The following is a 24,326-nucleotide window of genomic DNA, read 5'->3' as shown; positions in this document are numbered from 1 at the left end:
AGGGAAGCAGATGTGAACAAAACTGAGACTGACATGGTGCGACTTCTTGCTGTAATGTTAATAAATGCTCTGCAGTGATAAAAACAAAAACAGTAGGCTAAACACGTCTGGATGAGAAAAATCATTGTTGGGGAGACACAGTCAACAAGGGTTGCCTAATCTTCAGTGAGAACTGGAGGTGAGATTTTAACTGCCTCTTTTAATATGTCAACAATAGTATGCTAGCTAATGTTAGCCTCAATGGATAGAATGTTTACAGTTGCTTGGCAACATCGTCAGCTGCTCCATACTGACGTAATCATCCAGATTTAAAATCCTAAATATAAGCATGTTTGACATTATTTGGGTGGCCCTGATAAGCCTATGAGCAATGCAGGAGATTTAAGACTTGATCTATAAACCTCTCACATTACCAGATAATCTGGGCCGAACATCTGTACCAACCAAGGTGCCAGACCAGATTTCTTCTCTGGGACAGTGAAACAGGAATAGATTGGCCCAAAACTCCTGTAGACTGAGCTGTTGGCTGTACACTTAACTTTAACTGACAGAAAGAGAAGTAAATTTCCCAAAATGTTGAACTGTTCATTTAAAGGTATGATCACATTTTTTAAGTCTATCTTAATGATAGTCAGGTGCCCATATTAACAATGCAACAGGTTGTACTTGCTGTAATTACTGCAGTTTTCATAGGGGCTATTGGAAGACTACTTCCTGATCCAAAATCCTCCTCCCATGCAAAACATGTAAGCAAACTTTTATCTGAAGTTGATATGAGGCTTCAACACTCCCGCATGGACAAATCAAGTGATATCCTCCAGAGCTAGTTAGGTTATAAAGTATGTTACCTCGGGAGTAACTAGAGGATATTATTGATGGTATTTGTGACGTGCTAAGTCCATCAATCTTGTGCAGCACACTCCCGTATAAACTCAACTCATGTGGGATGTTAATAAACACCATTCCTACATTTTTGTGTAATTGGAGTGAAAAAACAACTTTCCACCAGATTTTTTCCTTCTCAGCAGCGATTACAACCACACACCTGCAATGATTCAACATGAGGTCGCTCTCTCCCTCTCAGTCTCTGTCTCTCTGTCTCTTTCATTCAGTTAACTTTTCCATCACAGTCAGCTAGTTCAGTTTAGTGTGTGGCGGGTAAGAGTGCACAGAGGTGCTCGGCAGGAAACCCCTCCCCAGACCTGCTGACATATGTGCACACGCCCAACTACAGCTACTGCAAAATGTTCACACAGGCAGGAAGCACACTGCACAGATTATTTGGCCATGAAGCCAATAGCAAGAACGTTGCAGGAATGGGGATGTATTTATATGTAAATATGGTTTCACATGATTGATATTAGGATGCATAAATTTTAGGTGAGCATGTTTTTCATCTTACCACACACATGGTGCCAAGGTCAGGCTGTTCACACCTCTGTGTGACGTTAGCAGAGCAGCAGGTGGTCGTACAGATGGAGACTGGCATCACTCTTCACACTAGGATATGGAACCTATTAGTCCCACGCTGAGAGATGGCTGGTTGCTCCGCATCATGCACACCCAACATTCTTTATCTAACCCCTCCTAAAATCTGTCAGTCACTCTTCATATAAATCTTTTGATCTTGTCTGTTGTACTGTTTAACCATTTTCAGCCCAGTTAGTCATAAGGTCACAAGAAAACAAATCTTATGGAGATTAGAACAATGTAGGTCCACAGTAGAGCCTGACAAAGATATTCATAGCAGGAAGCAAAAAAGTTGATATCAACCAGCTGATAGACATTAAAGGGTGGAGTCTTCCTGTGGTTGCGGTTAGCCGTTACATATTTTGCAGCTCAAGAGAGCTGTTTCAGTTACCCATCTCTTGCTCTTTCTTTCAGAACAACAGATGTTTGGTGAAGACAGATCGAGAAAGCGAGCAGACAAAGACATATAGAAAAAAACGAAGGAAATTACTTCTTAAAGCACTAGGGCCTTCATACATTTTTAATAGGGATGGCCATTGAAAATTCCGTGGTGACACACTAAAACCAAAAGTCATAATTAAGTTAAAGAAATTTCATTATGCTGTTTTAGTAGTCTATATAGGCTAGTTGTCAACAATGTCAACATGGAGACTTAAGAAATCGCCCACTGATATACTTTGGCTTCTTATTTTACAGTTAATACTACTAATTATCAGATGTGCAAAGACTAATACTGGTGCACTTACATTTTGAGTTCCACAAAAAAATCCAGTTTAAATGTGTATCTGTATCATAGACTGTATAAAAAGATGGACGACGAATCTCCACTTACCCTTACTGTACAGAAGTGAAGCTAAAATACCTGAGATACGGTCGCTGCCATCTTGTTTTGGTGACATCATTTGGAGCCAGAATCTGAACAGTAGTGATTTCCAAGGTATCAAGCTTCCTGCCCATAACCCGCGTCCCAGCACAACTGAATGCGAGCTCACTGATTGGCTCACAGAGTTGTTAGTCATTTTGTGAAATCCCCATTTTATAGCACTGAATAACTAATTAAAACCAAACTTATCCCTTGAACATACAGAAGTGTGATAAAAAAAACTACCATAAATGACAGAAACTGCCTTTGGAAAAAAATGTATTTGATGTGTACTAGTTTTTAGTTTAGCCAATGTCCTATGCACTAACAGAGAAGACGGGCTTTACGACCTATACTGCAGCCAGCCACTAGGGGGCAATTAAGATGTTTCGGCTTCACTTTTGGGGAGCTGTCATGTTGTCCACCTTTATATACAGTCTATGATCAGTGCATACGTGTTAGGTGAATCATTGGTCCTCAGATAGGCTGATTTCTTCAAAAAGATAAATATACAACTTTAATTCGAAAGAGTACATTGATTGTAAGGAGTAATACATTTACTGGGAACAAGCCTTCTCGTGCTTAGGGAAGACTCGTGGGTACCCATAGAACCCATTTTCAATCAGAAATCTTGAGGTGAGAGTTCAAGGGAACCCCCTTTTTGACAAGCTAAGGTGACATGGTTGGTGCCAATAGCCTTGGGCTGTCTAGTTTCACAATATAAAACTACCTAGCTTTAAAAATGATAGTCTTCAAAGCAAGTAATGTTGATCAGCCAGCCTCAAAGTAGTTTGCAACTATTAAACACCTAGAGAGTGTTAAACTTTCTTGTCACCATTCTCTGACTACCCATCTCTCTTCTGTCCTCATCACCTCATGACATAGTCTCAGTCAGGACCAAAGTGGGGGGCCAACCAACGACCTGAAGGATCAATATTGCCAGTCATGGAACCACACTACTAGTGTTGCTAAAGAATATGCTAACATTTTTTCTTCTGTGCTTTAACTGAGAAAAAATCCAACCTGCTAGGATTGTCTTATCGTCACAAAACAGCAATTAAACTCAATTTCGATTTCTGTTTCATTTGCCGGAGGTTAGTTTACGTCTTAACAAGTACCGAAATTAGTCTAAACTATTGAATTTGGTATCTGTGAAACATCAGTTAATCTCCAACACAGCCTCTGCCTTCCAAATCTCTCTTCTGCAATAACACATTTTCTGTTCCTCTTTTCACCCTTTTGCTCGTTTCTCACGAATTTACTTTCTCCTATTTCCTCCTCTATTTTCATCTCATTTCCTCTCATTTACCCTCTCTCTATTTCTCTAACCACCGATTTGACAGGACAAAAATCAGAGGACAAAATCACTGCTCCTTGTGCGTGCATGTCTGTCTCTCTTCCTGTCATCTTTATCTGTATCTGAGCATACACAGATAGACTGTGTGTCTCTCTCATCTTGGCTTTCAAGCCACTTAGGGAATACAAGGTCATTCATCCCTTCTTCTTCTTCTGAGAGGTTTGTTATTTGCTATCTCCTCTCCAATCTCTCGACTGTGCACCCATCTCCTCTCCACGCCCTCTTTTATAGGTCTGCTCTGTCACCATCATCGTTCCTCCTTGTCCTCTTTCTTTTTTTTTCTTTCCAAAGTGTGCAGGGTTAACTATGAGTGTGAGCGCTTGTTGATTGCTGGAAAGTGGACTCTTTCTGAGTAATGTTTAATTCAGTTACAAGTGTGATTAACTGTTGTCATTGTTTGGTCCTCAAAGAAGTATACTTCCTAAAAAGTAGATATCAGTCATTTTTAATCATCTTTCCTGGTTTCCTTTCCCTCTGTCCTCTCTTATGTGGCTCCATGAATACTGTCTGCAGGGCTCCTCTCATCCTCCCTCCTCTTGTCTTTTTCAAGTGCTTCAAAGAAGTCATCCAGCTGCCATGCTCTCAGAGTCTCTGTGTGTCCTTCTCTCCCACCTCTCCTATTTCCAGATTCTGCTTGAAACCAGGCAGTCAATCTCTTGCCATCACTTTACTTCTGACTGTCTGCTGATCGGACTCACTATAACATGAAATATTTGCCTTAACAACCAAGGTTTATATGATTAGTTTGATATTAGTTTGGTAAGGGGACAGATTTGTGGTTGCCTACAAGAGACATCTTATTGGCTGCTCAAATTAAAAGCAGAAAAATGAGGGACTTCTTTTATGTTGATGCTTGCTTTTGCAGCATCCACTCACACTTTGCATATGTACATAATAAAAAAAAACAAGAAATGTGGTAACACACCTAACAAGCTGTCATAAAAGGATTTCCCCTTTTTTGCCCACTCAAGTATTTGTCTCTTGTTATTCATCCTCAGCGATGACAGCCAGATAACTGTTGTCGCCCCCTCGCCGTCCTCTCGTCCTTTCCAAGTGTCCGTCAGATTTAATTGTCCCCGTGACCGCATGGCTTTGTCAGAAGTGACTGCAAGGCAATTAGGTCACACAGCCGCTGGTTTGTCGAGCGCCTCTGTTTCAGACCAGATGATCAATGTCCTATTTGTCACGGTCTCAAGCTACATCAATGAGCTATTCATCATTAATGCTCACACAGACACACTGACAGACAAGGACTGAGTGTGTGCGGTCTGTAAGTGAAATATGGATGTCAGAGGGAAATTCCACAGATGGTCATCAATGTATGTTTATGTACATTTTGTGAAGTTCGTGCCAGGGGATTTAATTACAGGGTTGACTCACCTCTGTATGACATTGACACATTGGTTCCAAGAAAGGATATTTTTCTTTAGATTACATAATGAGAGCTACCTGGTGAACTGAGAGTGAAATTTTAATAGGGTAATACTTTTGTAAGCTATGAAAGCATGATGGAAAACATGCACTTTTATTATTCAGCCTGAGTGTTAAAGGATAATTGTGGTTCATTTCAAATGGGGTGCTTTTGTTAGTAACAAGTTAAATGCTGAGATTTGTCTTTTATTTTTAGTGATATAAAGATAGCTGAATAAACGATTACTTGGTGAGTAATGTGCTATCATAACCAATAGAATTGATGGCCAGACCAACTGAATGAGATCCAAGTAATACATTCATGTAATCCTTTAATGTGAGAGCTTAATCTCTGTATGTGTCCAGAATATTTATATTGAACTATCACAGAAAAAGAAGCTCATTTCTTCCCAGCTCTAACTCCAGCTGTTTTGTATCTGTCCTCTGACCTCATTGGAGGAGATGTTATCAGTAAGATGCCGTAATCTACATAAAAAATTAAGGTCTTGCAAATGGATAAACAGACCTCTAAGAGATCTGAAACTGGACCAAGTAAATCATCATTTTAATCAACTCATGATCTTACTTGTAATACCCAATTGAACATAGTTATGTTAGTGCAAATAATACCCAAATATTTCTGTTTTTCTGTAAGTAATTTAGCAAACTTCAGAGTAGTTTTCCTTCCATGATGATTCTGGAATTAGACACTGTGATGGTTAAAAGCTTCCACGCAGCACAGTGTCCATTATCCGTGGCTGGTAAAGCTGATCCATGTCTAAATGAATGAGTGAGAACAGGGTTGTAGAGTACCGCTCTGCTTCCTCTTGTGGAGCTGCATTAGCTCACTGCATCACTAATTTCCCCCACACAAGCTAATGTTACATTGGTCGATGGTCATGAGAATGATGCACTCTTCCTAATGCACAGAATGAAAGGAAGCATTACTGGGCGAGGGCCAGGGTGGGACAGAGGGAGCTGAGGGCCAGGAAAAGAAATGGCACAGGGAGGGTGAATAAGGAGACGAGATTGAGAGGGAGAAGAATGTCTGTTACAGAGAATAAGTTATCTCCCCAAAGTGATTAACATGTTATTACCAGCATGCAGAGCAAAATAAGTGCCTATCTGGTTGTGGAGACACTCATGTCTTTGGGGGTTTAAGTGATGGAGGTGGCCTCAGCCGGTTTGGTGGATATCTGGTTGTCATTTTAATAATGATAATAACTTCGCTTATTTAGCACTTTTCAAAAAATGAAACAAGACAAATTGCCAGATAAATAGATAAAAGTAGAATTGATGTAATGATAGGCGAGGTATGAAATACTAAAACAGTTCAAATACATAAAGCAAAATGAAAGATTAACCTGATCAAGAGAAAGCAATTCTTAAAAAGTGTGTTTTTAAGAGAGATTCGAAGGAAGTTACAGAGCTAGCATGCCTGATCTACTCCAGAAGGAAGGTTTTAGGCAAGGTAAAAAGGTAAAGTTCCACTGATTGTCACACACCTGAGTGTGTGAAATTTGTTCTCTGCATTTGACCCATCCACTGAGGGAGCGTCCCATTTTTATAATCTTTGGTATGACCCGGCCGGGGATCGAACCCACGACCTCCCAGTCTCAGGGCGGACACTCTACCACTAGGCCACTGAGCTTACTTGACGTAAATTCACTCAGGGTTAGGTTTAGGAAAAGAAACATGGTGAAGATGTACCTTGAAATAACTCAGAGTTCATTTGGTTTCTCACGTTTCTGAATGCCAGTCTCCTGGGGGAAAGTCCTATGTTTTGTGACCAATCCACCACCCCAACCTGCCTCTTTATAAACCACTTCCTTCTTTACTCCCGTCAGCACATTGGTCACATGAATGCAGCCTTCTCGATCATGTGGGTTATGCAAAAGTTACTAACTCATGATTATGTGGGTGATACGAACAGCCTGTTGTAGGTCAACTCGTCAAAAATGTCCACAAATGACAGCTAACAAATACATTAGTCGGATTCATTTTAATGCTGTTTTGATTTCAAAATAGATCATTACAGATCAAATACTTACGTTCCCCACGGATGATATTCCAATTAAAAGTGACAGAGGTGAGAAAAAAAACGTCCTTCACTAAAACATGTTAATCGTTTAACCAAAAAAATGAATATCTCTGGGGAAATTACAGCAAAATTGAAGTCATTACATTTTCATCTTATCAAAAAGTGTTTAGGGTTATTTGTGTGTGTGTGTGTGTGTGGGTGTGTGTGTGGAGGTGAATCACAAATATGCTTGCCTTTTTTAGCTTCAGCAGCTACACAGCACAACTAAAGTGTCAACTAAAGTAAAAAAAAAAAAATAATCAAACGGTTGTCGTGTCTTAGATGTACATCAGCATCAGTCAACATCTGGAATCATATATGAGTCATCTGGGCAGGATGAGCTCTTAGATCATTAGCCAGGTGGAGACAGTGGAGAGATGCTAATGTAAAAGTAAGCGGGCGAGGCATTTAAAGGATGTGTGTTTCCAGGGATGTGATGAGTCAGCAACGGGTACTCTGTTCCTGCCATTAAGATCTAAACTGTTTTAACCGTTGCAGCAGATGTGATGAAAATGCTTCGAGGCAGCTTGGTGGCTTTGCGGTTAAAGGGGATATAAATGAAAAGGCACAGTTAAAGTCTAAATTAATCTTCCTTATTAATTTTCAAAGCATGTATGTGTAAGGCAAACGTGAGTCATGAGGACTTGTGAATTTACAACACACATACTGTACCGTATGCAGACACACACATTAAATGAGATACAGCTCACACCCTGCATCCTTACCTCAGCATGTGTGTCACACTTATCTTCTCACGTGTACACACACACACACACACACACACACACATACAGAGGACATGCTAATGAGATGCAGGAACACATTAGGCTTGTAGGTCAGAGGGACGGGTCACTTGGTCTGGCTCATAGTTAAATAGTTTCTTAATCTCTTATTACACCAGAGAAAGGATATTTACCAAGAGGCATGGAGAGATAAGTGTTAGCTCAGAGAAGTGATAACACATGATTTTTTTTTATTTTTTTATCTTGCATACCTACAGTAAACAAACATTTAATGAACTCAGCAAAGACTGAGAAGGAGAGACATCTGCGGGAGGATTTAGCAGTGTAAACACATTCCTCACGGAGTCAGATAAGCCTGGTGGAGAGACGCAGGCAGCATCACTTCAGCTACTCACTGAACACACACGTCGAGGTTAACTGTTCTCACCTATCCTCCTCTGTCGGTAGCGCAACCAGTGTGACACACATATACACACATGATGGACTGTCTCGAGTTATTTATGCGACTATAAGAAGCAATACACCTCATTTTCTTTCCTTCTCTCTCTCCTGCACACAAACACAGAGATACACACTTCATGGTCTAATTGCAAACATATCCGGCATCATCCCTCACCCAGCACACACATCCATCTCCTCACTGCTTCATCTTATCTTCCCCTGTCCTTTCTCCCTATTCCTCCTGCTACGTCTCTCTGTGTAATTTACACTTTCCTCTGTTCTTTTCTCCACTCCAACTTCCATATTTCTTTCTCTCTACTCTCCCTCCCTCTCTGTCATTTACTCCGTCTCCTCCTCTTTCCATTCCTATTCCCCAGACAGACATTATCTAAAGGAATGGCGATTGATTTGCTTCAACCGGCTTTCTTCCATCTCTGTTGTTCTCTCAAGGATGTTTCTCTTATCTCCACATTTCCATAATGGCAAGAACACATTCCGTCTTCCTCTTCCCTGTCCTCCTCCTTTGACTGTACATGTCCTTGTAAGGTCCCTTACCTCAGCTTTTACCTTTCTGTCTCTGTCTTTATACCTATTTCAGGTTAATGTGAATTGATCCAGCTTCTCTCTCCTCTTTCTTCTTCCCTCTTTACACTTTTTCTCTCTGAGACTTTGCGCTGTAAGGCAGCAATGCTGATAGACAGAGGGATGCGGGTCTTATTTTATTGCTGATCCAAAGTATCTGAGAGTCCACACAAGTTCTTTAATCCATATTAAGAGCAAGAGCTATGTGGCATGTGTCAGAATTGAAAGCAAAGTATCTTGACTTTACAGTATGCTTTTTTGACACATAAAAGGAAAACTTGTAAAGCAGAAGTGCCATTAGTACACGCTTTGTTACCCACTTAATCTCCTCTCTTTCTCTCCCTCTCTCTCCCCTCATCCTTCTCGCCTTCACTCAGCAGGGATCTGACGACGAACGTCCATCAGCAAAAAAACTTAGCAAACACAATTCCTTCCCCTCAGATGAAGTACTTATTTCTGGATGAAGCACTTTTGGAAACTTTGGCCCAGAACCAAAAATAGCTTCTGTACTGTAGCTGCCTCTGACAGATGAAAGTACCAATGACATATTTTATTCGCGGAATTTAAAGTTTCTCATTTTCTTTCTAAAAGTTCCTGGCAGGGAGAGTTTAAATACTTTGTCTATTCTTCATCCATCTTCTGTGCTCTTTCTCGGTCTTATCCCCCCCTCCTTCTGTCAGCCTCTCCTCCATCTGTGCCCTCCCTCGCTCTCGCAGTGCCTCCTGATCCTCTCCTCTCCCTTTAGTCCCATTAGTTATCTCCTGATGGGTCATTAACTATTAAACGCCAGATAGAGGGAAAGGAAGAAGAGGAGAAGAGGGATGCTCTGTGAGGTTTGTGTCTAGTTTGCAATAATAAATGGACATTGGGGGGATGACAACACGGAGAGAGGAAGCAGGAGAGGAGGGTGGGGCAGGTCCAGAGGGTCTCTTTCTCTTTTCTGTAATGATAAGTGGAAGTCAGCAGGGAAAGAGAGGAGAGCAGTGCTGCTGCTTTCTGTCCTATAGGATAAGGCATACTGTACTTATAGAAAATCAGAGAGGAGAGTCTGAGATCTACATTAACATTTTGAAAATTGCCAGAAAAGCAACAGATTTCAGACCACTATAGAGGCTGCGTTTTCCTCTTCGTAGTCAGTTCACATCCAAAATGCAGCTCTACTTCTTTCCCTTGGGAAATCAGTGCCAGGCCCTCTCATCCAGTCTAGCTTAAGAATGTCTTTGGATGATCCAGAGACACTGAAGCTCTCAGATGACACCAAGCTCAGAGTCTTCAATGTCTACCAAATCTCAGATGCCATACTGTAAATTAAAATTGGTAGGATTTTGCTTCCACCTAGTGGTCAAACATGGAAATGGTTAATTATCCAAGGAATGTACACTGAGCAAAATTAAAAATGCAACACTTTTGGTTTTGCTCCTGTTTTTCTAATACTTTATTGTGCACAAAAAAGACTTATTTCTCTCAAATTTGGGTCCCAGATTTGTTAAAATACATGTCACTGAGTATTGCTGGAGGTGGAGGCCCTGAGCTGGCAGAGTTGCACATGGTATGCAGTTGTGAGGCCAGTTGGATGCACTGCCAAATATTCGTAAACAACATTGGAGAAGGCTTAAAGCTCATTTATGCTCAATGTATGGAGACACAGATGGAGCCATCTGTTGGTACTGTGTGTTCATTTCGTCCATATGTGTGCATGCTTTCTAAGAGTTTACAGATACGGACACAGATTTTAACTAATGTGTGACCAAAATTTGAGAGACATAAGTCTTTTGTGTGCATAAAAAGTCTTAGATCTCCCGTCTCATGAATATAACAGCCTCAAATTTAGATTCTCTGTCAGCACAGTCTACCTTTAATCCAAATATTGATGCCTCTGTGTGTCCATCTTCAGACTCTCTGATGTTGGGAACAGAGGTTGATCTGCAGCGGGTGGAAAACAGCGTGCTCGCCATGGAGATGGTATTTAAGGCTTGGCTTCAAGAGCAAGCAGGAGACAGAGAGCAACTGCATCTCCTGCTGCCCAACCCTCTGGATAGTCCCATTCCAGGTACAGGTGCTACACAAACATGACATAGAGATACAGATGGCATGTTACCATACTATCCAGTATCTTTTTACACTATTTTTTTATAACATTTGTCACCTGTGTAGTGTGTGTGAAGTGTGACATGCAGGAGCGTCTGATAAGCCCAGCCCTCATCCCACTGAACCCCAACCTCGGAGTGAAGACTGAGAGCATCCGGGACTTCCTGCCTGCCACTAAGGGATCAGCCAATCAGAGCCAGCAGCCGCAGAGACTGAAAGCAGTCAAGTAAGAGACAGGGCTTTTTAGTAAAGCCAGATGCATTGAAAAGTCACCTTCTGTTGTTTTCAACTCAGATCGATCCACGTGCTTTTTGAGCTTCACGTAAATGGAATAACAAAATACTAGTGCTGCACATTTAAACACAACATGGAAGTGTAATCTATTTACGCTGATGATGATCGCTTGGCAACAAGCAAAATCTGTGATAGAAAACAAGATGAGCACCTTAAAGGGAGTGTCTAGATATGTCTGCCTTCACCATCTTTCCAGCCCCATCCATGCTTCCTTGTTGGAGTAACGGAGAGATTAAGCATGTGTATACGATTATGTGTGCATGCTCCATCAGCCATGTGTGTGATGTTGTGTGTGTCCAGTAAAACTCTGGCCTGTGTATGAATGGCTCCATTCTGACAGCAGGGAGTAGTGGAATATTTCTTAGATGAAACTCTCCCATCACATCAGAGTCCGCTTTGTTCTGCTCCGATGCTGGAAAACACTCAAAACAACTGGAGCTGGGCAGAAAAATTGCTTCGTGCGTAAAAGCGAGTCGACATGTTCCCTCAACTTGTTTGTGAAGAGATGTTTTTATTCTCATACAGTAGGAACTCATGAGACATGGTCACAGTGGTAACCAAGGACAGGGCAGGGACTCAATATAAATAGGAAGTATAACTGGCTACAGGGAATGAAAAACAAACAATTATTGTAAATATTTTATCAGTCACTAAAGTCTCATTCTACTTACCAGCAGGCACAAAACAAAATGTGGAATCACAGAACAGCAACACAAACACTGATTCATTTTTATTCCAGTTTTCTTTATGCACAATCTAACACAGCTAATGCTTTGCTGACTATAATGTCCTTATATTGTATCGTGTTTCCTTACAGGACAAGCAGAGTGTGGCAGAAGGAATTTAAAGTTATTCTAATGGAGCACTCATTATAAATGGCCTTGGACTTATGCCTTAAATGCCTAAAATTTAAATGGACATATTTGTTTGAAGCATACCTGGGGGCCAGCTGCTTCTCGCATCACCGAGGTTATTAGAAAATAAAGATAATATAGAAATGAGCTAAGTGCAACTGTTTCATCTTTCAGTGAAAAAGTATTTAACTTTCCACCACTTCTGAAAAGCGCTGGCTCTCAATGGCGACTTTACACTTCTTTGCTGTGGCCATGTCTGCTACTTAGTAGGGATGTAACAATACAATGATCGGGATCCATTTGATTCAGGGATCATCTATATGGTATCATCGATGCAAAGTGAAAACAGCAATTACATATCGTCATCTTTAAGACAAGCCTAAATTTTGATATTCTCATAGTACATCTGTGTCACCATTTCCATCCAAGCACCCTTCCTTCCCAAACATTCAAACTGTGCTAGGAGCCTTGCAACAGGCAGACAATGGTAAGCAGCCAAGATAAAGATAAGGAGGATATTTACTGATCATCTAGCTGAAAATCGTATTGTGGCAGACTTTGTGATATCAGCAAATATTGTATTGTTGTCCAAAGAATCGATAAAATATTGTACTGTGGTTAAACTTGTGATTTACACCCCTATTACCAAGCAGTATATGTCTGCTGTTAGGTAACCATTTGTTAGCATGTGTACCATCTGTGTATAAAAACACATTAATTTCCCCTTCAAAGTTCCTGCTTGGTGCATGTCTACAAACTGTATAATAGTCCTGCCTTTGTGTGGTGAACAAAACAAATGCCAAGTCAACTTGCTTGCCAATATTGTGCAGCAGGTCACATAAAGTATATTTTTAAAATCAAGCTGTTTAATTAAAATCGGTCCACGGGCCACGGGCAGGACTATGGACATGCCTGACATAGAGTATATACATAAGAGACAAAAACAAGTTCCATGCTCATCATTCACAAAACAAAAAGAGAGACAAAAACAACAAAAACATTGAGCTTATTAAGATTACTGAACATTCAATCTACAATAGTAAAGACTAGCTACACACAACCAAAACGTGCCAAGGGGAAACAAAATCATCTAAAATTCCTTGCAAAACATTGGATTACTGTTATAGGGATAAAATAATAATTTAATAAACCTTATTGATGAAGTGGGTATACATCAAGCCAAACATGGAACAGGGATGAAAGGCATGCAGCATGATTCCAAGCAACTTTGCATTTTGACCAGCGCCAAGAATAAGTTGTTTTGGATCTCCAGATAATCAAATCTTTTAGAGGCTAAAAGTGCATTAAGTCAAACAAATTACTGATAAATCAAGTCACAACAAGCAGCGAATCAGAGTGCTTGGGTTAAATTTGGAATTTGATATGTAAAGCCTTGAACTTTCCCTTTGATTCATGTAGAAACTTCATGTATTCTCATACTTTTCTTAACATATACAGAGTTTTAGGTAGATTTAAAACAGCTAGTGTACGACTGGTTGATCAGTAGGTGACAACTGATCTAAAAAGCTGTGGCTTAAAAGCTAGTCATTCCTTTAAAAATACAGCATCACATATACAGGGGAGCGCTGCTTGTGTTGTATGTAAATGTACACAGATGATAGAAAGCAGACATTCTGGCCTAATCTACAATACGTATACAGTTTCTTCCATCATTTGCATTTGTTTTACATTTCCAAGGAGCTGCAGATGGATGTCATCTGTGCTTTTGTGTTCTGCATAGTGGCCAGTCCAGAAGTATTGTGCTGCATGTGTGCTTTACATACTGATGAGTCATGATTTACAGCAGCGACATTTAAATGAAGCTGGAGGACGGTCACCATTAACATTCACCTTGGCTGGGATGATGTCATTCTGGTTTCCACTCATGAGGATTTGTTTGCACACTGCCAGTTATAAGTTTTCATAGGTTCTGGGAACTTAGCAGACCGCCTGAGGTTATCAAATTAAAGAGACAAATTGTCGATTTTTATGTTTTATTGTCATTTAAGAACCAAGGTTTCCTGTAATGCAAACAATACATAAACCAAAAACTATGTTGCCAGTGGTCAGCCCACAGCCAAGCCCCATGGGTCAAGGCCCAACCACCAGAGACTCGCTGGCGAGCCCCCCCCCCTCCAGGATCTGGCTCTAGAAGGGGGACACATTTTCCCCTTTTCTGGGCTACACCTCCTTTCTTGCCAAGTCTAGCCCCTCCCCTGGGACCATTTTGCCTTGGGAGACCCTACCAGGAGCTACTGCCCCCGACAACACAGCTCCCAGGATCACAGGGACACACAGGCCTCAAGGTGGTGATTCTTGAAGCGGCTGACCTGGGAATGGCTCGGGGTCCCTCGGGAGGAGCTGCATAGTGTTGGTGGGGAGAGGGATGTTTGGAATGCCTCACTCAGCCTGCTGAACCCACAGCCCTGGACAAGAGGAAGATAGTGGATGAACAGATGGATGGAAGTGCTATTCAACTAATTAAAACGATCACAGGTCGAACTGAAATTCAATTCATAATGAGCTTACAACAGACTAAAAAGATGACACAAACAGAACATACTTACATTCTCAGGAACATATGGCACTGATGTTAGATGGGGAGCAGAGAGATCTACAGATCTGACTTTGGGCCTTATATAGTGGCTTGAAGCACACCTGTCTGCAATTGGTCATCAAGCAGGGGAATGATTGGATTCAGATGTTGTGAGTGTTCTGTCCACCAGGGGCCGCCATTTAGAGGGCACGAGAATTCACAGCACAGTGCTTTACTGAAAACTATTCCAGGAACTTTGAGAAGGCAGATTAAGTCTGCTTTGACATAAAATGTTTCACTTCCATTGTTCACAGTGTTATGTTTTGGGGTTTTTTTCAATTGGAGACAGTGCCGTTACCATGGCAAATTACAGTGTGAGTCCGTCATTTCAGGTCTGCATAATAACCAAGGCTGTGTGTGTTGCAGGAATCTGCGTGCAGACGGAGTGTGTGAGAGTGTGTTGTATGGCCTGCCGCTGGTGATCCGCCCAACCACCTGCTGGCAGCTGGACTGGGATGAAATGGAGAGCAACCACAACTTGTTCCACGCTCTCGGCCACACACTCAGGGTGTTTGAATGTGTTCACTGTTCATTCATCTTTTGACAATTTTCTTTACAAGAAAGAAACCATGTTCCCTTTTACCTTTTAACAAAATAATCTGAATCTTAACATTCTCTGCACTCCTCTGTGCAATGCCAATAAATGAAAGTGTTTGATGTCACATTTGTTTTTCCCTCTTTCAGAGTCGTGACTTGTTCCTGCTGCTGCAGGTGGAGCCCGCGCAGAGGTCCACAGCAGGAGGCCCAGGTCCATATGTGTGTGTTGGTGTGTGTGAGAGAAAGAGAGAGAGAGTCATATTGTGGATTGATCGGTCCTTGTGAGTGCACTCATATGCCCTGTGTGTGTGTTTGTGTACAACACAGGTGTGTATTCTCACTACATCCTCCAGCCGTCCCTGTCTCTGTCCCTCCTGCTGAAGCCTGTGGTCTCCAAAGAGCTGCTGCTGCCCTGCTCTCTACCTGTCTCCACTCAGGAACCTGCACCTGATGCCATGCACACTATACAGGTCAGGTGACCTTTGTTTATTGTAAACTAATTACAGAAGTAGACAGAAGCATCCAGAGCTCCAAAAATAGATAGATTTTTGTCACCAGTGTGTTTATTGATATCGGGGATTAAATATGTAGCTAACACTCATCTAGAGATATATACTGTATATGTGCATGGGCCACTATTAGGTACACCTTGCTTGTACGAGTTTGAACCCCTTTTGCCTTCAGAACTGCCTTCATACATTGTGGCAAAGTGTTGGAAACATTCCTCAGAGATTTTGCTGCAGATTTTTCAGCTGCACACACACAAGGCGAATCTCCTCTTTCACAACATCCCAGATATGCTCTATTGGATTGAGATCTGGTGACTGTGGAGGCCATTGGAGTACAGTGAACTCATTGTCGTGTTAAAACAACAGAGATGATTTGTGCTCTGTGACATGGCGGGCTACACTGCAAGATGGGCACAGTGTGGTCATAGAGGGACAGACATTGTCAGCAAGAATACTCAGGTTGGCTGTGGTGTTTAAAAGACGCTCAGGTGATACTAAGGGGCCCAAAGTGTGCCAAGAAAATATCCCTCAGACCAATATACTACCACCAACAGCCTGATATGTTGATACAAGGCAGGATGGATCTATACTTTGATGTTGTTTACACCAAATCCTGACCCTACCATCTGAATGTTGCAGCAGAAATCAAGACTCATCAGATAAGATAACTTTTTCAGATCTGCTATTGCCCAATTTTGGGGGGCTATACAAATTATTAGATATATACATATATATATATATATATAAAAATAGATAGATATAAATTGTGATAGAAGACATTAATTATGGTTATCGTGGGTAGAAACACTTCTGATTTTGTTTTTTGGGCAATCATTTTAAGTTTTAATTTCATTTTTAGAATGAAACAGTTGTCATCATATTGTTGTGTGTGTTTATTTTGGACAGGATATAGCCTTGTATGTGTGTAACTCCTCCAGTTAGTTTATTTGCATGTTAGCAAAGTGCAAACAGCGTGTACATGTTCTCAAAGCCGACAAACAGATGTTCAGATATGCATGTGATACTGGAATGATGTTTGCTTTCTCTCAGGGTTGTCTCGCTCAGCTGGATGAGGAGTGTGTGTTCAACCCTCTGTCTCTGAGCAGTAACCTGTACCAGCACCTCAGGAGCAGAGGCCTGCTCTCACAGCCACGATACCCATACAGGTCAGAGGGGGGTTGATGCGATGATGCAAATAAATCCGTGTGACCCTTGTGATAATGTCAAAACAGTGGAATAATTTGGATGTAACGGAGATCAAAGATGACGTGATATTGATGGTGATGGTTGTTGATTGCAGGCTGCAGCCAGCAGCCACCCACAGAGACCAGTCTCAACCACTAGAGGGCCCCAAAGCCACAGGCAGCAGACAGCAGCGGCAGGTAAAGGTCATGATGCTGCTCATAAAGATGAGCACAATGATTATTACATGAGCAAAGGTGATAACACGAGTCAGGAGCGGTTTGGCAGCACAAAGCAGGAGTAATATTTTTTATACACACCATTAAGTTTGTGTGCATGGAGTGTGTGCTTTACTAATGCAACTTCCTCCTCACCTCTCACTTCCCTATTTACTCAACAGATGGCAGCACTGACCCTATGCAGTTTAGTGTGTATATACACAGAGCAAGCATAAAACAGCCTTTTATGTAATATGTAGCAAAAGTCCTGCATAAACAATCATACTTAAGCAATTGTCATAAGTATTATCAGCTTAACTTACTGAACCTATTAGAAGTAAACATAGTCTTGTTGCAGAAATGTGACTGTTAAGTTGTAATACATTATATTATTAATACAGTTGCACCAGTGTGTACGCAGCAGTATTTCACTGTTGTGGCAGGTCGAGGTGGAGCTAGTTTTAATTACTTCATATACAGTTTGGTCCAATGCTTTCCGACCAAGGATCGCCAGATAAACCTGGGAGGTCGTGACATGATTTATGGGAAAGTTTTTTGAAATACTGAATCATTTGTGCAGTTATTTAAATGAAACCATGTGAGAAGTTTAGAGGGGAAATGGCTCTTTGGGGGAACTGCGACTCATATACATCTGACACATGACAAGATTCCTCTCACCGATTTTTATACAAGAGATCACAAGCCAAAAAGAACCAGTGGTTTATCTTTAACGATGTTTTGTATTTCATAAACTCACCAAGTTTTCATGTAGACATCTACATCTAAATTGTAGTGCGGTAGTACCATAAAATAGCAGCGTGTGTCAGTGCCAGTACTAAAATTCACATAAGTACAGTACTTAAAATATGAATATACACTTATTGTCTATATAAAAGGATGCACATGGGCCTACAACTAAAACTTTAATACATGAAGAGAATGGGTTATCTCAGTATTTAAAACAGACTCTGATTATGCTGTGAATCTTTCTTTTTTATTTTTCATAATGAGTTCCAAAGACTGATAAAACTATCTGACATGCCAGTACTCATTTTTAAAGATAACATAGTTAATGTGCAAGGGTTTTATGTCACAAAATATAGGTTTAGATGCATTTGTATTTGTTACATGATACATTAGCAAAATTCTCAGTCTGGTAACAATTCAGCTACTGGGAAATAACTCATAATATACAGAAATTTCACACCGATTATAGTAGGTGTCATTTTTACAGACACGTGTAAAGATCTTAACTTTTCATCCTTCCACGTTCCATCCACTGAGGCCCACTGTGACCTGAGAGTGTGTAGCTGTTGGCAGTGTGACTCATCAGGCTCGATAAGGCTGCTGACATGCAAATAGTTCACTACAGCGGCAAAGCACAGAGAAAATGTTCATCCGCTCTGCTCTGGTTTTGTCCTGTTCTTTGGCACGCTCTCTTTTTATTCACTACAGCGGAACATAACCCTTAACTCTCCCCGTGATGTTTGTATCTGTTAATGTCTTCCTCCTCTCTTCTATTCCTCTGAAATTCTTTTGTTCCACCTTCTCCAGAGCCTCCTTCTCTTCCTCTCATTTATCTCACTATTTGTTTTCCTGCCTTTCTTATTTGATCAAAGTTGAATATCACTTTAAGCAGCATTGAATAAGTGTTTTTCAAGGCTTAAACTTGAAATAAAAAGCCTGTGTGTTGTCTCCACTCAGCCACAAAACCAGGGTCGCCAAGTGGGAATGAACAGCAAGGTCAGGGCCACTGTGGCTCCTCTGCCCTCGTCCTCCTCCCACTCCTCCTTCCTGGGACCTCCTCCTGCTAAGGCCTCTCGTCCAGCTCTGAAGCTCCTTAGCAGCAGTGGGAGAGGAAGCCGTCAGGCCCCAGCCCCTACTCGACAGGAGGGAGACAAAGATGATGATGACTCCATGGTAATACAGTAAGACACAGTGAAAGGGAGATAAGAGTGTGAGAGAGAAGGGGTAGTGCGTCCTCAACAAGTCATTGACCACATGCACTTTAATAACCTTCAGCATCCTGACCTCCCACTTCAAAGGGCTTTCCAGTGAACTGCAGCTTAGTCAGCACACAGGCACATTTGGCTAATCGGTCCCCATTGTAAAGTTTGTGAGTAATCAGGCAGCTCGTAAAGGCTTTAAAGACTTTGTAAAGGAGGGAAAGACACTCTGATTTGCACATAAACTCGCGCGCAGTCTCACACTGCGAACACACACACTGCTCTGCACTGCACTCTGGGGGGGTTACAGCTTCTTTTGATACTTCAATTCATCTCTATTTATTGTCACCGCATGAACAGTATTAGCCAGATCTGAATTTAGCACGCCTCTGTGTGTGTGTGTGTGTGTGTGTGTGTGTGTGTGTGTGTGTGTGTGTGTGTGTGTGTGAAAGGAAAGTTTCGACTCGCTGCCATCTTTAGATTGCTGAGGCAGCGAAAACTTCCAAATCACACCGTGAACAATGAAAAAGCAGGAGAAAAGATGAAAAGAAGGGAAACAGCGGGACAATGGAGGCCTGGAAAGAGTCAAAAAATGGAGGGAAGGAACAGAAAGCCATAAGTAATGATAAAAAAGGAACAAAAGGTGGGTGGTGTGAGAGATCAGAGGGAGATTAAAGGATGCACAGGAAGTCTTTTCTCCATGTAACAGCACACCCATTACCACACAGCAGCGTAAAAAAATCTAGACAGGCAGAAAGCGGTTACAAAATTATGGCTCAGGCACAATAAAGCAGACATACTGCAGCTATAGTGCCATAGTGCGTAGTGACTTATAGACAAACACATATGCGCATTCCATTTCCATTTTGCCCTTAAGCCGCGGTCTGAACACAGCTTCACTGTTTTAATGAGACAGTGAATAAAGCAGCAGACAGAGGGGCCTCTCTGCTCTCCTTCACCCCCACAGCCAGCTTGCTCTCTGGGGGTTGAAAGGCAGCGTGAGGGGGGATGGATGGAGGGAGAACAGAGATTAAAAAACTGATTAAAAAAAATGGCAGTATGTCCTTTTAGGTTGACACCAAAGGTTTGCATTGAAGAGCAATTTCCATTCTGTGTTTGAGATTTGGAGAGGAAGTGAATGGCGTTCATGCAGTGACATCACTGGCTGATTTCTGCACAGTATTACATTCACACATTTCATCACTGAGTCATGCTCATGTGCACATCCATCGTCACTAATATTAATTTATTCCTCATCAAGCAGCTTTGTTAGCCACACATATTCACACACAGGCTTAATCAGTCTCCCGCCATTCCACCCCCTTGCTGAACCTTATAACATTAGGGACTACCCAGTGGCAAATGACTTCATGGCGTTGTGACGTCACAGGACTTCCGCATTCACGGATTACATCCACAACGATCCTTTTGTCTCAGAAGAGAATTTGACCGGACCTCCAAAACTGCCCGCTGACATTTTACCCACTTCTCTCTCGCCATCTCCGTCCTTTCTCTCTCTCTCTCTCTCTCTCTCTCTCTCTCTGTCTCTCAGTACTTTCTTCTTCATCACCACAAGCTCGGAGAGTCAACGTGTTCATAAATTTGTTCAGATAGAACAACAGCAGACTCTCTGTCCCCAAAAAGGTCAAAAGGCCGAAGCCAAAGTTCCTCCTTTATAACCCAGCAGGCGACATCAGCCACACTCTTCATTAAATGTCACCAGATTAATGGGGCCCGAGCGACAGTTAACAAAAGTGTCCCTATCTGCTTTTGCAAATTCATTCAGAGTTGAATTTAACAGAGGAGATTTTTTGGCACGTTCTTGACCCATAGCAGTTGTTTTTTTCCAAGAAAGTTCTTTGTTTATTGTTGTTTTTTACGACTTCACCACACAAACACTGTTATCTCATTGTGTTCCTGTTCCTGTTCAGCTTTCATGCTGCGTGTGATGACTACTGTCAGGCAGATTTTTGTGTGAGCTGCAAAGGAAATTAATTGGTGTCCTTTGTTCACTCTGTAAATTCCTATCAGTTGTGTCATTTCAGGAGCTTGTGATTTCTACATATTTATGAATATATTTATTGACCCGCTCTCAGATTTGTATTTTAACACTGCATGGACTGTGGGTTAATAAATTGTCTATAAGTAACATTTTGGTGGGAGGATTATTTTAGCTTTGAACAGAGAGCATCTAACCACTTTTAACCTTTAACACCCACAGGTTAATCTATAGGATGCTTGCACTATGTAGAAAAAAAGACAGATAGTACTATGAGAAAGTACGTGAATATGAACATGTAATATGTATTGATAGGTTAGACTCTCATCTATGCTGTCAGTGTGGGAACTTTTAAAAAACAATGGCCTGTAGTAAGAAATAATCCAGACATAATGCGTGACAGAGTATACAGCTGAGCAAGGCACTGAACCCCCAACTGCTTAGGGCACCTGTCCATGTGCAGCCCCCTCGCTCTGACATCTCTCCATTTAATGCATGTATAGGTCCTGTTTGTGCATGTGTGTGTATTGTGGGCCTGTGTGTAGCTGACAGCAGTGGAAAAAAAAAAAGAATTTCCCCTTGGGGGTTAATAAAATACATCTTCTTCTTAACTTTACGCCCAAATTCATCGCAGAGATCTTGCGATCAAACAAAGGCTGTGTATGTATGTAGGCTAACCATATAGAACTTATACCGTAAACCACTTTTTAACCCAAAAATCTGATGAGTTGATGTCAGGAAACTGCACATACTCAGTTTATGAACCGTTAATAAATCACCCTAAATTTAAAGTGGTTTCAGTGGGAGGTTTGTTATGATTACTGTCTAACCACCTCTGACCTTTTACCACCTACTGTTCCACCCGCAGCAAGCTATAGCACCATATACAACTTTCTCTGACTGCTACTATGAAAAGTGCGATGAACATGTATGGTCTCTTTTTTGAAGGGCGACCTATTTGTGGGCTGTTGCAGGCTGCATGTGGCAGCTAGATTGAGTCTCTATACACAGTGAGTTTGTGCCCAGCTTTCCTGATGAGTCTCTTGCTGTTTACCCAAAGCTTAGATATAGTTCCATGCTGCAGAGTAAGAACCAGTCATTGTTTTACAAGTCAAAAGTCCCAAGTCATGTCCCAAGTCTTTACTAAATGTAATGCCAGTGTTATATTTACAAAAATCATAAATGCTTTTAGAAATTTGCATTTCTTTGTTACGTTTTTTTAAAACTTCCTCTCGCTGTTAGGCAAACATAAGTAAATATTAGCTCGCTAACCATGTTAATATTAGCCTCAACTTACTGTTCCATGTGCCATGCCAAATGTCAAACAAAGGTGGAGGTTGTTGCGTCTCCATCTGTAATTTTCAACCCACATGTTTTGCATAATGTAATTTTCTTTTGTTGACCACCACATAGTTATTACGTAAATAAAATTACTTGTGGCATAATTTTTTCCAGCTGGCGCTCAGTAACTTAACATTAGGTCTCTCCTATAACATCACCGGATGCTGTTGGATTGGTTTAAACAAAATGGATTGTCTGGGAAAGAATAGTATTCATATTAGATGCTTCAGGAAATAAATTGATTCAACCCACACTTTATAAATAACATAAGTTTCAATCTTTGGGCTTTGGGGAAGTATTTTCAAGTCCAAGTGAAGTCACAAGTCATTGGTGTTTAAGTCCAAGTTGAGTTGCAAATCCTTTTTGATTTTTTTGAGTCTCTGCTGTCCTGTATTGACATATACAATGTGGCTAAGTCATGATGGCAGAAATTGTCATGCAAGTTAGCTTGAGAAAATGTTGGTAATAAAATAATTGGAGCTTAATGAGTCATCACCTCTTCAATATATCTATATTTGGTGTGCAATCACAAAACTATGGTTGCTGATTTTGTCTCCTACTTTCTGGGTTTTGATTCATCATTTCCTGAGGGTGGAGAGGTGACCTTTGGCTGCACCATTTTGTCTCATTTTGCAGACACTGAATACACATCTGTGAGTCAGGACACTCTTCTGTTATGGTCCAACTTTGGCTAATAAGTTCAGAATTTTTGTGGATAGATTTCTTGGCTTCCTGTGTCTTGAAACGTGTAGCATTTGGTGCAGTTCACCACAATATTTTTGCCATTTCAGAAAGTTTTTTGCATTTCTTCCATTCTGAGCTTAAAAACAAAAACTTGTGTGGTCTGCCTGACTCAAAGTGCAATGGCATTTCTTCATTGTCTCATCAGCTTTTATATCTGAGTCAGGATATTAGTGCTGTGACTTCCTGCTTTATTCTTAATGTACCATTTCCTTCTTCACTGCAATCTGCAGAAGAGAAGAAAACTCTGTGAGACTTTGTATCTGTCTCACAGACTGTAATACACTGTCTCTTTCCTGTAATTGTCCTCACTGGCCAACAAAGACGGCGCAGGCCTCTAATATACATGCAGACAGACACACACAGGAGTCGCAACTCATATACAGGTTACAGGCGGAGAATAATCAGCTCTCTCACAAGCAGAGCTGAGTGAGAACAGAAAGAGGAAGTGCATCTTTGTGAGGAAGTGAGGAGGTGAAGTCAGGACCTGAACTATAATCCTATCGACAGAAATCTGAAAGTTCCGAAAGATCTGCTCCTACGCAGGTCTAGAAAAGTCCGGATATGTGATTTGCTGATTGGCATGCCTCTAAGACAAACTCATGAACACAAATCATTGGCTTCAATCACCAATTCAGGTCAAAAAATGAGGCGCTTAAAAAGTATGGAAATATGAACTTAGTTTGGTCTAAGAAAAGTGTTTTGTGCATTTTTTGCAGAGCAATTATTGGTTTATCAGGGTCATAAGGTCACTGGCACGTGCTTAAAAAAATCACTTCATTGTCACACTTCACCTCATTTACATATTCAGCTCAGTTTTGCATCCCTTGTATTTTCTGGACTACGTATCGACCGACTGAATGAGAAACCGTCATTTCCTTTAGATAGCGCTGAGAGCCGAGAGAGAGTGAATGAAACTCTCTTGCAGACTTGAATGACTGAATGGGTTTGCCCACGCACAAGCTAAAAATAAAAGCCGGTGGTCTGCAGAATCAAGAGGAAACCGGACAGTGTCAGGTGTGTCTGAAGGCAGAACACACACAGTCGGATCCCCGTCAGATGTGCGCAAGAGAAAG

General features: G+C 41.3%; 1 protein-coding gene across 1 annotated transcript in view; it reads left to right on the top strand.

Annotated features, from left to right (window-relative positions):
• m1ap (meiosis 1 associated protein) overlaps positions 1-19,733 on the top strand; it is a 43,555-nt gene extending 23,822 nt beyond the window's left edge. The window contains exons 5-12 of the mRNA XM_050067265.1: positions 10,840-10,995; positions 11,100-11,259; positions 15,144-15,285; positions 15,462-15,525; positions 15,642-15,784; positions 16,874-16,989; positions 17,124-17,205; positions 18,928-19,733. Coding sequence (XP_049923222.1) covers positions 10,840-10,995; positions 11,100-11,259; positions 15,144-15,285; positions 15,462-15,525; positions 15,642-15,784; positions 16,874-16,989; positions 17,124-17,205; positions 18,928-19,155 — 1,091 coding nt within the window. The 3' untranslated portion in view covers positions 19,156-19,733. The remainder of the gene's footprint in view (positions 1-10,839; positions 10,996-11,099; positions 11,260-15,143; positions 15,286-15,461; positions 15,526-15,641; positions 15,785-16,873; positions 16,990-17,123; positions 17,206-18,927) is intronic.
• Positions 19,734-24,326: the final 4,593 nt, after the last annotated feature.

Source organism: Epinephelus moara, chromosome 17, assembly GCF_006386435.1.
Source record: "Epinephelus moara isolate mb chromosome 17, YSFRI_EMoa_1.0, whole genome shotgun sequence".
NCBI lineage: Eukaryota > Metazoa > Chordata > Actinopteri > Perciformes > Serranidae > Epinephelus > Epinephelus moara.
Note: the sequence above shows the minus strand (reverse complement) of the source record. Positions and strands in the feature narration are given on the sequence as shown.